We start from the raw sequence: 13,437 nt of genomic DNA, 5'->3' as shown, positions 1-13,437 counted from the left end.
GACTTCAAACTACAGATATTTATAATCAAGACAGGTTATAATACACTGAGTAAAGCGTTTTAAAGCAATCTTAAGAAATATAGCATTTATTTCCAGATATCTAAAAAATATTTTTCTTTGTTGTCGAACGATCTGGAGGTAAGTCCCTTTAACCAAGCCAGTAATAAAATGAAATACCAGAAGTATTTTATTGTGGTGAAGATAATATAGTTTTGCTTGTATCAAAATGGAACAGGTTTTGTAATACTGGACAGGTAGGATTAGTAAAGACCTGTGCAATTTTATTGATCTCTATAAAGTATTGTTACATCGACTATCAAATTATATCATTAAGGCATTTCAACTTAGGGATAGGAGTATAAATGTTCCTGTATAAATGACACAACACTTTGTTTACACTCTCATGTATATGTATATATATTTGTACTTGCCATTCATTATCTTTTTGCATGTCATTTGTTTAATATGTTATGGAGACAGATGATAAGCTGTAATGCTTAAATCTAAATAAATTATCTGTTCTGTTCTGTTCTACTTCCTATGCCAACATCAATGACCCTTACACTAGGTATACTATAAGAACATGGTCATGAATGAGAATATATACTAACCCATGTAATGTAGATGAAAGCATAAAATATGTGATATGAAATATTGAGACAATGTGACTGGTGCACATAATTCCGATTTACCAAATTGTGGGTATTAGTTTAGAAAAACTCAATTGAAATGAGTTAGTACATTTGCCGGGCATTTATGATTTACATGTTGATCTCTTCCTAGCTGACCTAAAGTCATCCAAATTTGGGACCCTGCCTATTACTGTAACACACACAGAGTATTTACATGAATTAACACACCCTTTTTCACTTTAAATCATGCAGACACCAAAGTCTTTTATAGTGCAGCTCGAACCCACATCTGTGAGAGGTTAATCTAGGTCAATGTGCTGTAACAACCAATACTAATTGCATTAAGAATAACACAACTTGTCGCATCAGAATTATAAATCGTAGATGGATTTAAATGTTATCGCTTGTTTTACTGCTTCTACATCAATTATATCTTCACCTGGCACTTTTGGAAGCCTTTTTTCAGTCGGCAATGGCATGGCATGACACGGAGCCATCACATTGCTCCTATATGTGGGAATATACGACTGAAACACTCTGTGAAACTGAGATGTATACGGCTCTAGACTCTCCGGGGTATCTGAAAGGAAGTATCTGTAATTCAGTGTCAACCATATGAGCACCACAGCGTGTAAACTCAGATTCTTTTCATACGAACACAAGTCCAGGGCACGTGTTTCCAACAGTACATCATTCACACTATCGTAAAATCGGAACACAATTTTCTCTTTGGAAATTCCTATACTTGGTACAAGAAGTTTTCCAGAGTGATGTCTGTTTTGATAAAAACCGAAAACAATAGCCTGCGCTCGCATATGAAATTTCATCTCTAATGTTGTAAGTTGATCAGGGGATGCTTCCGCCTCGGAACTTTCTGACTCATTGTCTGATGAATCAGCGCAATGGCTTACAACTACAGGAACTGCTTCAAACAGGATATCAACCTTCCCATGCCACAGGTTTCTACAACCTGAAACACAAAATAGCAAAATTGAACAAGAGCACCGCCTTGCAGATGCAGACATTCATCTGATTTTTTAGTCTCTGTATATTGTCCTACCATGATTTTCTAAGTCCAAAAAGGGCCATAATTCTTGCAAAAAGCAATGTAGAGTTATGGTACTTGTTGTACAGGGTCAGCTTTTAATGGCGAACAACAGCTCCAAGTTTTAAAGCAATAGCTTTGGCCTTTAAGGGGAAAAGTTGACCAAAACATAAAACTTAACCAAGAAATGTGATATTTTCTAAGTCCAAAAGGGGCCAAAATTCTTGCAAAAAGCAGGATGGAGTTATGTTTCTTGTTGTAAAGAGTCAGCTTCTGATGGTAAACAAGTGTTGCAAGTTTCAAAGCAATAGCTTTGATAGTTTAGGAGAAAAATTGACCTAAACATAAAACTTAACCAAGAATCTGATATTTTCTAAGTCCAAAAGGGACCATAATTCTTGCAAAAAGCAGGATGGAGTTATGTTTCTTGCTGTACAGAGTCAGCTTTTGATGGTGAACAAGGTTGCAAGTCTTAAAGCAATAGCTTTGATAGTTTAGGAGAAAAGTTGACCTAAACATAAAACTTAACCAGGCAAAGCCAACGCCGACCAATAACTCACTTTTTTCCCCCAAAAAAATCAGATAAGCTAAAACCTGTTTACAAGGAGTGTCACTGTCATATTCCATGAAGTGTACATAGCAGTGACCCAGGGCTTTACTCTATGAGTCAACGGAAACATTAAATGGCAAAATTGAACAAGACCACCACCTACGAGTGCCATCACTCGTCTGCAAGTGCTGGACAGTATAAAAGAAAAGAGTTATAGTTCAGAATTTCTAAGTAGAACAAGAGGGCCAAGATGGCCCTAGGTCGCTCACCTGAAAAACACATCATAACACACCATAACAGTGTAAACATGTTTGACCTAGTGATTTCACGGAAAAAAATATTCTGACCAATTATCATTAAAATTGGAGCAAAAACCTTGAGTATAAACAAGTATTTTCTTTGATTTGACCTAGTGACCTAGTTTTTGACCCAAGATGATCCATATTCGAACTTGACCTAGATTTCATCAAGGCTATCATTCTGACCAAATTTCATGAAGATCAATTGAAAAATACAGCCTCTATCGCATACACAAGGTTTTTCTTTGATTTGACCTAGTGACCTAGTTTTTGACCCTAGACAACCCATATTCGAACCTGACCTAGATTTCATCAAGGCAATCATTCTGACTAAATTTCATGAAAATCCAGTGTAAAATGCATCCCCTATTGCATACATAAGGTTTTGCCTTGATTTGACCTAGTGACCTAGTTTTTGAACCCAGATGAAAAATATTCGAATTTGACCTAGATTTCATCAAGGCTATCATTCTGACAAAATTTCATGAAGATCAGTTGAAAAATACAGCCTCTATCACATACACGAGGTTTTTCTTTGATTTAACCTAGTGACCTACTTTTTGACCCCAGATGACCCATATTCGAACTTGACCTAGATTTCATCAAGACAATCTTCCTGACTTAATTTCATGAAGATCAGTTGAAAAATATAGCCTCTATCGCATACAATTTTTTTTGTTTGATTTGACCTAATGACCTACTTTTTGACCCCAGATGACCCATATTCAAACTTGACCTAGATTTCATCAATGAAATCATTCTGACCCAATTTCATGAAGATCGATCAAAAAATACAGCCTCTATCGCATACACAAGGTTTTTCTTTGATTTGACCTAGTGACCTAATTTTTTACCCCAGATGACCCATTTTCAAACTTGACCTAGATTTCATCTAGGCAATCATTCTAACCGAAATTCATGAAGATTAATTGAAAAATACAGCCTCTATCGCATACACAAGGTTTTTCTTTGATTTGACCTATTGACCTGGTTTTTGACCCCAGATGACCCATTTTCGAACTCAGCCTAGATTTCATCAAGGTAATCATTCTGACCAAAATTCATAAAGATCAGTTAAAAAATACAGCCTCTATCGCATACACAAGCTGAATGTTGACAGACGACAGATAGACGCCGGACATTGAGCGATCACAAAAACTCACCTGAAAAGGCCTTGATTTTGACAAAATGCATATCAGAGTTATGGTTCTTGGCATACAAAGTCAGCTAATGATGATAAACAAGTGTACAAAGTTTCATGAAGACTAATTGAACAAGAGGGCCAAGATTGCCCTAGGTCGCTCACCTGAGAAACACACCATAACAGTGTAAACATGTTTGACCTAGTGATTTCATGAATAAAATATTCTGACCAATTATCATTAAAATTGGAGCAAAAACCTTGAGTATAAACAAATATTTTCTTTGATTACCTAGTTTTTGACCCCAGATGACTCATATTCGAACTTGACCTAGATGTCATCAAGGCTATCATTCTGACCAAATTTCATGAAAATCCAGTGTAAAAGGCAGCCCCTATTGCATACACAAGGTTTTGCCTTGATTTGACCAAGTGACCTAGTTTTTAAACCAAGATGACCCATATTCGAACATGACCTAGATTCCATCAAGGCTATTATTTTGAAAAAAAAACAGCCTCTATCGCATACACAAGGTTTTCCTTTGATTTGACCTAGTGACCTACTTTTTGACCCCAGATAAACCATATTCGAACCTTACCTAGATTTCATCAAGGCAATCATTCTGACCAAATTTCAAGAAGATCAATTGAAAAACAACAGCCTCTATCGCATACACAAGGTTTTTCTTTGATTTAACCTAGTGACCTACTTTTGTCCAAAATGACCCATATTCAAACTTGACCTAGATTTTATCAAGGCAATCATTCTGACATAATTTCATGAAGATCAATTGAAAAATATAGCCTCTATCGCATACATAATGTTTTTCTTTCATTTGACCTAATGACCTACTTTTTGACCCTAGATGACCCATATTCAATCTTGACCTAGATTTCATCAATGAAATCATTCTGACTAAATTTCATTAAGATCAATTGAAAAAGACAGCCTCTATCGCATACACAAAGTTTTTCTTTGATTTGACCTAGTGACCTAATTTTTGACCCAAAATGACCCATATTCGAACTTGACCTAGATTTCATCTAGACAATCATTGTGACTAAAATTCATGAAGACTAATTGAAAAATACAGCCTCTATCTTATACAAAAGGTTTTTCTTTGATTTAACCTAGTGACCTAGTTTTTGACCCCAGATAACCCATTTTCCAACTTGGCGTAGATTTCATCAAGGCAATCATTCTGACCATAATTCATGAAGATAAATTGAAAGATACAGCCTCCATCGCATACACAAGGTTTTTTCTTTCATTTGACCTAGTGACCTAGTTTTTGAACCAAGATAACCTATTTTCAAACTCGGCCTAGATTTCATCAAGGTAATCATCTTGATCAAATTTCATGATGATAAGTTGAAAAATACAGCCTCTATCGCATACACAAGCTGAATGTTGACAGACGACAGACAGACGCCGGACATTGAGCGATCACAAAAACTCACCTGAAAAGGCCTTGATTTTGACAAAATGCATATCAGAGTTATGGTTCTTGGCATACAAAGTCAGCTAATGATGATAAACAAGTGTACAAAGTTTCAAAGCTTTAGCTTTTAGTTTCTGAGAAAAGATGAACCTAAACAAAAAATTTAACCAAGAAACTCAAATTTTCTAAGGTCAAGTGATGACAATACCTCGTAGTGTGAACAAGTGTGTACAGAGCAATTTTTATAATTCCAGGGAAATAATTCTGAAGTGCCTGGGCCAATATGGCTAGTTATCTAACTTGGTTGAGGACTACATTTTGTTCAAGTTTGGTGAGGATTGGATGAGAAATATTTGACTTAGAGTGCGGAAAATTGTGTACAGAGCTATTTTCGGTTATTCATGGACCATAACTCTGAAGTGCCTGGGCCGATTTGGGTAGTTATCAAACTGGCCGAGGACTTATTGTCAAACACATTTTGTTCAAGTTTGGTGAAGATAGATGAGAACTATTCAATTTAGAGCACGGACAAGACTTGTGACAGACACACAACACACATGGACAGGAGAAATCAATATGTCTTCCACACCACTGTGTGATGAGAGACATAATAATAATCAGAAAATCAGAAAAATAGCTGAAAAAATGGCACTGTAATTGTAATAATACCTTTAGCTTAACCGAAAAATCAAAAATCAAGCCTGGTAGAGTTATGAGTCTGTTAGAGTCTTGTACACAACATTTCCCTTGATATCCTCCATTCTTGTATGCAGTTTGAACTAGAAAGTGTTTTTGTCACAAAAACATGTCTCCCCCCTATGTATACCTTTAGCTCTGGCGGCAATTTTTTGCAGCGAAGCGAAACGTGTCAGCAATATGCACAACTTGACTTGGTACTGATCACTCCTGTGCAGTTCTGTTGAAATCTGGCCAGCAGTTGCACCTGTGAAAGCCGGACAAGATTTTTCTATTTTTAGATCTTGTGGCCATTTTGTGCAGCGAAGTGGAAAGTGCCAGTGATATGCACAACTAGGCTCGGTACTGATCACTCCTGTGAAGTTTTGTCGAAAACCGGCCAGCAGTTTGACCTGCCTGACAAGCTTAATGCGGACAGAGGGCCAGATGGCAAAGGCAAAATGTCTCCACCACCTATGGGGGCGACATAATAAAACCCATATAATAACTCAACACTTGTAAGACTGGAGTTATTGCAGTAATGCAAGCTATTCAAATTTTGCAATATTATGCTACCTGTGATAACTCTGTGAAAACTGTTATGAGTACATCATATTGAACATTCTAATATGGCTATTACAATGCTTTAATCATCACAACATTGTTATGATGATGTCACGTCAACGTGATATTTAGCGCCATGTACGCATCAAGAAATAGCTCTTTCAAATTTCATGATTTATTTTACTTAATAAAATGCTTTAAACGAAATGTCACATTGCACAAATGATTTGATTAATTTATACATGTATACTGAATTAGTTATTCGCATTGCTGCATAGTTCGCAATAATTTTCGCTCGAACTGAATTCTGCCGCAAGACGTTTTGCCGCTTCCGGTCCTGGCGTGTTTTAACACATACCTACTATTAGCGTCATGCTTGCGCGAAGAAACAGTTCCATCATATCTGATATAAATTTTACAATAAAGAACATATTAGAATCAAAATAATTTATAGCAAAACAGTGCTTTATCACTATTTATACACTCGGGCGGTTATACGTCGTCCAAAATAATTTCACTCGGGCTGCACCCTCGTGAAATTATTACGCCCAACGTATAACCCCCCAACGTGTATAAATAATGATAAAGCACTGTTTTGCTATAAATTATTTCTTAAATAAAAACAAGAGGGTCATTGACCTTAAAGCGCTCACCTGTGTACAAGTCTTCAAGTGTGTTTGTATAAGTACAGAGTTAGGTTTCTTCTATGTTAGCCTATATTATATATATGTCACACACATTTTTGAACCTAGGGCAATAATTTGAATAATTACGGCAGACATTACAAAACTGATATCACACGCCAAATATCAAGGCTCTAGCTATTATAGATTCAGAGAATAAGATTTTCAAAGTTTCTTATATATAAGCCTATAGTAAGTACATGTCAGACACTGGGATGGCCATTTTATTGACCTTAGGGCAATAATTTGAACAATTATGATAGAAAGACAAAAGTCAAACACTTATATCACATGCCAAATATCAAAGCTCTAGAGAAAAGGATTTTTAAAGTCTGTATGTTCAATGAACCGGAACCATTTAACAACTTTGAAAGAGGGCTACCAAGAGATCATTTGTGTAAAGTTTCATCAAAATACATTCAGTAGTTTGTGACCACACCCTCTAGCAGCAATGTTTTTTGACGAATCTGAAAAATTTTGAACAGTATTTGTAGAAGGTCACACAAGGACAATTTGTGTGAAATTATTTTAAAATCAGGCTAACAGTTTTATACAAGAAAATTTTCTACTAATTAGACATAAAGGGAAAAGTGACCACGCCCCTGGCAGCCATGTTTTTTGACGAATCAGAATAATTTGAACAATCTTGGTAGAGGGTCACACAGGAACCATTTGTGTAAAATTATTTTAAAATCAGTCTAGCAGTTTCACACAAGAAGAATTTTAAAGTTTCCACTATATACATAATAGGGAAAAGTGACCACGCCCTCTGACGGCCATGTTTTTTGACGAACAAAGTACATGTAATTTGAAAAATCTTGGTAGAGGGTGACATAAGGACCATTGTGTTAAATTATTTCAGTTTAGGAGATGTCGTTTGAAGATTTTTCTATTTTTAGCTCTGGCGGCCCAAATGGAACCGTTTGAATAACTTTGGTAGAGGATCATCCAAGGAACATCCATGCTAAGTTTCATCAAAATCCATTCAGTGGTTATGGAGGAGATGTCTTTTAAACACAATTGTTGACGACGGACGGATGGACGCACGACGGATACAGCGTGATCACAATACCTCACCATGAGCATTGCTCAGGTGAGCTAAAAATCATTAAACTTCATAAACATAAATGATAACATTCCTATTATGATGAAATAATGAGTACTTGTCAATGTGGCAGAAAGGAAGTTAATTAGACACACTTCAACTTACCAAAGCTGGTATCCCCAAATGTCCCACGGAATTCATCTTTTGAAGAGCAAGGGCACGTTGACAGGCCACTTTCTTCATAACTGTTGTCAACTATGTAGCTTTCTGACGTAGACAGCGGAGCAAATAAATGCTGCGCAAGTCTAACACACCATTCTGCTTCATTTTCTTTTTCATTCCAGTCAAATAAACCAGAAAAATCTGAAAAATATTTTTTTTTTCTATCAGAAATGTATAGATATGGCCTTTTTTTGTGTGCAGAGGTGCTGTTTTGGGGCCATATATGGAAATGTAGGTTGAAATTCTTTGCATAATGCTTAAGTACTGACAATTTATTATACAATTTTTCTGCTATTTTGAAGGTTTTAAAATTACACTGATTATTTAAGTGACTACCAATAATTATTTATTTCGGACAGAATGATCTACAGGTAATAAACAGCAAACATAATACAGTGTATTACTAAAACTCCGACAAAATATAAGCTATGAACACTTTTGCCTCTATACAAGGCTGAAGCTGCATCTGCAAGGCTTGGGAACATACTGTGAAATCATTAATATTCATGGGGGGCTAATTTTCATGAATTTCGTAGTTGAGTCAATCCGCGAAATTTAATCCCAACGAACAAGTAAATTCCCATTCATTTTATGTTCAGAAGGTGAAATCCACGAATTCATATCTCCACGAAATTGCCGTTTTGACAAAAACCACTAAATTTCATGCCCACAAAATTAAATGATTTTACCATGTTTACAGTACAACAGAATACAGTATAACAAAATGCCTTGCCCGAAACATTGCCCTTGCGACATGTGCAAAGCCTGAAATACCCTTGAAACATTCTGACTTGTTTTAAATCATACTTTCAACCTCTCTGTGCTTTTGATTTTCATTTTTGCCCGACTATTGACTCCTGATTTTATCTGTGGCCAAAGTTCATACAATGGATTTGTCCAAAAATTGTGAGAACTGTTAACTTTCCAGTTCTTATTCATCAAGTTACCTTGTGCAAAATCACACGAGACCCGAGACCAAGAGCCAATCAGAACAAATGAATGATGTTAAATTTAGAAGAAATTTTCAAAAACGAAGAAATCGAGAATTTCATTCTTAAATTATTTTATCACCTCATGTCAATCAGGTCATTAAACAGTCTGTAAATAAACTGTATATGCAATTGTTATATTCGAATCAACAATTTCTATGGACTTGAGCTTGTTTTCACAAGTAATTATTGCCTACACTCAACAAAATTCCTAATCGGTCAGTTTTTATTGTATTACTATTTTGTTAATAATGAAAGTATTTACACGAAATTTCACATACCGACATTTAAATAGGTACTGCTGCTAATTATTGAATTATTTTTGACCGACTTACCGCCAAAGTAACTGCTTAAGGCGTTTTGGCCAATTTAGCATATTTTGCACGTGCATGGCATGTGCACCAATATGCACATGTTAATGAACACTTTTGGCATTACTGACAAAAGTTCTACAAGAACAAGAGCTGTCCGTAAGACAGCCAAGCTCGACTATTCGAAATATTGTCCCAGAAGCAGGAAAATATTACGCAAAAAGGTTAAATATCAAAAGAGTTTTAAGTTCAAAAGGGGGCATAATTTGACCAAAATGCATATCAGTTATGGGACTTGCTGCTATCAACTAGTTTTATAACCCCGAAGGCACATGTGAAGTTTCAATTCAATATCTGCATTAGTTTTGGAGATAGAAACTCGCATGTAAAACTTTAACCAGAATTTTCAAAGTCCAAAAGGGGGCATAATTTGCCCAAAATACATGCCAGCGTTATGGAACTTGACCCAGTGAGGTTGGTAATTGATCTAGAAAAAGAAAAAATAAGTTTCAAATCTATATGCCTTTTAGTAATTGCTGTATGTACTTGCACGCAAAACTTTAACCAGGATTTTCTAAGTCCAAAAAGGGGAATAATTTGCTCAAAATACATGTAAGAGTTATGGGACTTGATCCAGTGAGGTTAGTAATTGATCTAGAAAAAGAAAAAATAATTTTCAAATCTATATGCCTTTTAGTAATAGCTGTATGTACTTGCACACAAAACTTTAACCAGAATTTGCTTAAAGTCCAAAAGGGGGCATAATTTGGCCAAAATGAAGGTCAGAGTTATGGGACTTGCTGCTATCAACTAATTTTATAACCCCGAAGACACATGTGAAGTTTCAAATCAATATCTGCATTAGTTTTGGAGATAACTTGCATGTAAAACTTTAACCAAAATTTTCTAAGTCTAAAAGGGGGCATAATTTGCTCAAAATACATGTCAGAGTTATGGGACTTGACCCAGTGAGATTGGTAATTGATCTAGAAAAAGAAAAAATAAGTTTCAAATCTATATGCCTTTTAGAAATAGCTGTATGTACTTGCACGCAAAACTTTAACCAGAATTTTCTAAGTCCAAAAGGGGGCATAATTTGGCCAAAATGAAGGTCAGAGTTATGGGACTTGCTGCTATCAACTAGTTTTATAACCCCGAAGACACATGTGAAGTTTCAAATCAATATCTGCATTAGTTTTGGAGATAGTAACTTGCATGTAAAACTTTAACCAAAATTTTCTAAGTCCAAAAGGGGGCATAATTTGCTCAAAATACATGTCAGAGTTATGGGACTTGACCCAGAGAGGTTGGTAATTGACCTAGAAAAAGAAAAAATAAGTTTCAAAGCTATATGCCTTTATTTGATGGCTGTATGTACTTGCATGCAAAAACTTAACCAAGGTGTGACGCCGACGCCGATGCCAGGGTGAGTAGAATAGCTAGACTATTCTTCGTATAGTCGAGCTAAAAACACATATCATCGTTAAACTGACACAAGAGCAACGCGCCCGAGCTGTCGGAATTATACAACAAAATTCAAAATCGGTCATTTCAATAAATTGTACTTTGGTTAAATTTTAAAAAAAAAAGAGCGCGGATGGTAGATAACCAACGAGTGAAGGTTCTTGTAAATGGAAATAAGGTTACAAATGGAAATAACCATCAAAGTAACAGAACTTTACAAACAAATAACATCAAAATTCTATTGAAATTGTTAAAACAATAACACACTTGCCGTAAATGTGTCCCAGCTGGCAACATTCCGACAGCTCGATCCCATTGCTCTTGTGTCAATTTCACCGTAATATGTGTTTTTCTAGTTGGACTTTCGCCAGTAATGCCAAAATTGTAAACGAATACGAGCATGTTGGTGCACATGCACTGCACGTGCAAAATATCCAATATTAGGCAAAACGCCTAATGCGGTTACTTTGGCCAAGAGTCACCAAAAATAAATTGATAATTACCTGCAGTACCTATTCAAATGTGGGCATGTGAAATTTCGTGCAAATACCTGCATTATTGACAAAATAGTAATACAAATATAAACTGACCGATTAGGAATGTTGTTGAGTGTATTCACAGTGCTACTCTATGAGTAGGGGTGGGCGATATACCGCGGTAGACCGGTTATTGCGATGTTTTTTCCAACGATACAATATTGTGATATGATTTTCGAATACTGGTTATTTTAAAACATTAAGTAACACTAACGTAAACCAAGAAGATTCACCAAAAACCATCCTTTTCTTGCCAGCACGATTCAACTTTGTTTTCATTTTTGTCCCTTCATTTCCGGTGCAGGTAGCAGACTGGTTTACAGCTATTTTAAGGACCCAATTCCACATAATAAAACTAATAAGAAAATTTAGATAAATATAATTTCGTATTTGTCAGCGACTCATTAGTAATTTTTCTATCAACTAGAATTTATTATTCATAGAACAGCGATACCACTTTCCTCGTTTATAATCGGTGAATTAAGCAACCTGTGTTATATGATTGTATCCGTAAACCGAATGTAGTGCCACAAAATAAACTAAATAATATTTTGACGCAGTCTACTTTCGCTTTTGAATATCCGGTTAAGTAATCAACAGTAATAGTATTTGTGTATGACAAATAATAATCTAGTCAAAACTTTTATTTTTTTGTTTACTGGTATTTTTATTTATTGATAAGGTCGAGCAAACACTCGTGTTGTTGATACTAGTCATTTTACTCATTTTTAATTGAATAAATTTGAAAACAGTATGATTCGTCATGTTTTTATTCATTAAATAACTGGTACAATATATCGCAGTATATTGCAATATCCACATACAATATTGCAATATATCGCAATACCAATTTTCATGGCAATACCCACCCCTATCTATGAGATACAGTTACTATAGAATATATAATTATGTGTCAAAGTGGTAAATAAAAGACCGGTATATAAATGCACCAGCTGGTACATAAATGGCAACATCAGTTGTGGGCCACTATCAAGCTGAGTGCAAGGTTCTGTCAAGGCCGCAATATCGCGACAACCCTGGAGTGTTGATTTTTACATTAGTGTATGCACACATAGAATCCATAATTAACATAATAAGGCACTTGGGTCTAACTGGGGACATATAAACACTTGCCATTTATGGTTAAAAATTCTATCAGCCTCTTCAAAGCTCTTCTGGATTCTTCATGTTTTGGGACCCTTTTGTTTTCAAAGAACTCCATCAAAACTGCACATCCTGACTCAAACAAAGAGCCAATATTGATAGTAAATGGCTTTGTTGGGTCGTTGATTTTCATGTAATACTCTGTGAGACAGACAGCACTTCTAAATGACCTGGTCAAATTGGCATTTGCCCCTGTGATTTTCAGTGGGCAGACTATCAGCGGTTCTATTCCACTACCACTAATTAAATCTGTTACGACCCTTATTAAATTTCTGCATTCTTTTTCTTTGTTGGCAAAGTTTGAAAATATGTCTTTCTCTTCTGTTTTCTGTCTTTTAGACTTGCTTTCTGTTTTTTGAAAATTTCCAACATCGTCAGCCATGTTGTTGTTGTTGTGATTTGCAGTTGTTCAGGACTATTTCCTGTACTGTACACGTACTTGTACCGTAAAGGATTTTCTATCTATCAATATATATACTGCATCACTCGAGTATTACGTGACGCTGCGCGCCTGTACAAGAGATAAAAGTAATACACGATGTGTATTGCAAGCATGAAATGCAGTTGATAGTGTTAAAAAAAGAAGGATTTGTAAACAGATAAAAGCAGTTTAAAAACAGGTCTATTATGTTAAGCATCAATTGTGTGCAAGTTTAGTAACACCCTGCTTAAACT

At 35.6% G+C, this 13,437-nt stretch overlaps 1 protein-coding gene across 1 annotated transcript; it reads right to left on the bottom strand.

Annotated features, from left to right (window-relative positions):
* Positions 1 to 260: 260 nt before the first annotated feature.
* LOC123542376 (uncharacterized) lies at positions 261 to 13,159 on the bottom strand. Its single transcript, XM_045328199.2, has 3 exons — positions 12,733 to 13,159; positions 8,242 to 8,439; positions 261 to 1,602 (listed from the first exon to the last, which is right to left on the bottom strand). The coding sequence occupies exons 1-3, from the start codon at positions 13,142 to 13,144 to the stop codon at positions 1,004 to 1,006; spliced, it is 1,209 nt and encodes a 402-aa protein (XP_045184134.2). The 5' UTR covers positions 13,145 to 13,159; the 3' UTR covers positions 261 to 1,003.
* Between the last annotated feature and the right edge of the window lie 278 nt (positions 13,160 to 13,437).

This window comes from Mercenaria mercenaria, chromosome 19, assembly GCF_021730395.1.
Source record: "Mercenaria mercenaria strain notata chromosome 19, MADL_Memer_1, whole genome shotgun sequence".
NCBI lineage: Eukaryota > Metazoa > Mollusca > Bivalvia > Venerida > Veneridae > Mercenaria > Mercenaria mercenaria.
Note: the sequence above shows the minus strand (reverse complement) of the source record. Positions and strands in the feature narration are given on the sequence as shown.

Coding starts and splice junctions, on each gene's coding strand:
- LOC123542376 (XM_045328199.2), bottom strand. CDS start 13,144: ATGGCTGACGATGTTGGAAATTTTCAAAAAACAGAAAGCAAGTCTAAA. Junction 8,440..12,732: donor AGAATTTTTAACCATAAATG/GCAAGTGTTTAT, acceptor AATATTTTTCAG/ATTTTTCTGGTTTATTTGAC. Junction 1,603..8,241: donor ATTTGGGGATACCAGCTTTG/GTAAGTTGAAGT, acceptor TTTGTGTTTCAG/GTTGTAGAAACCTGTGGCAT.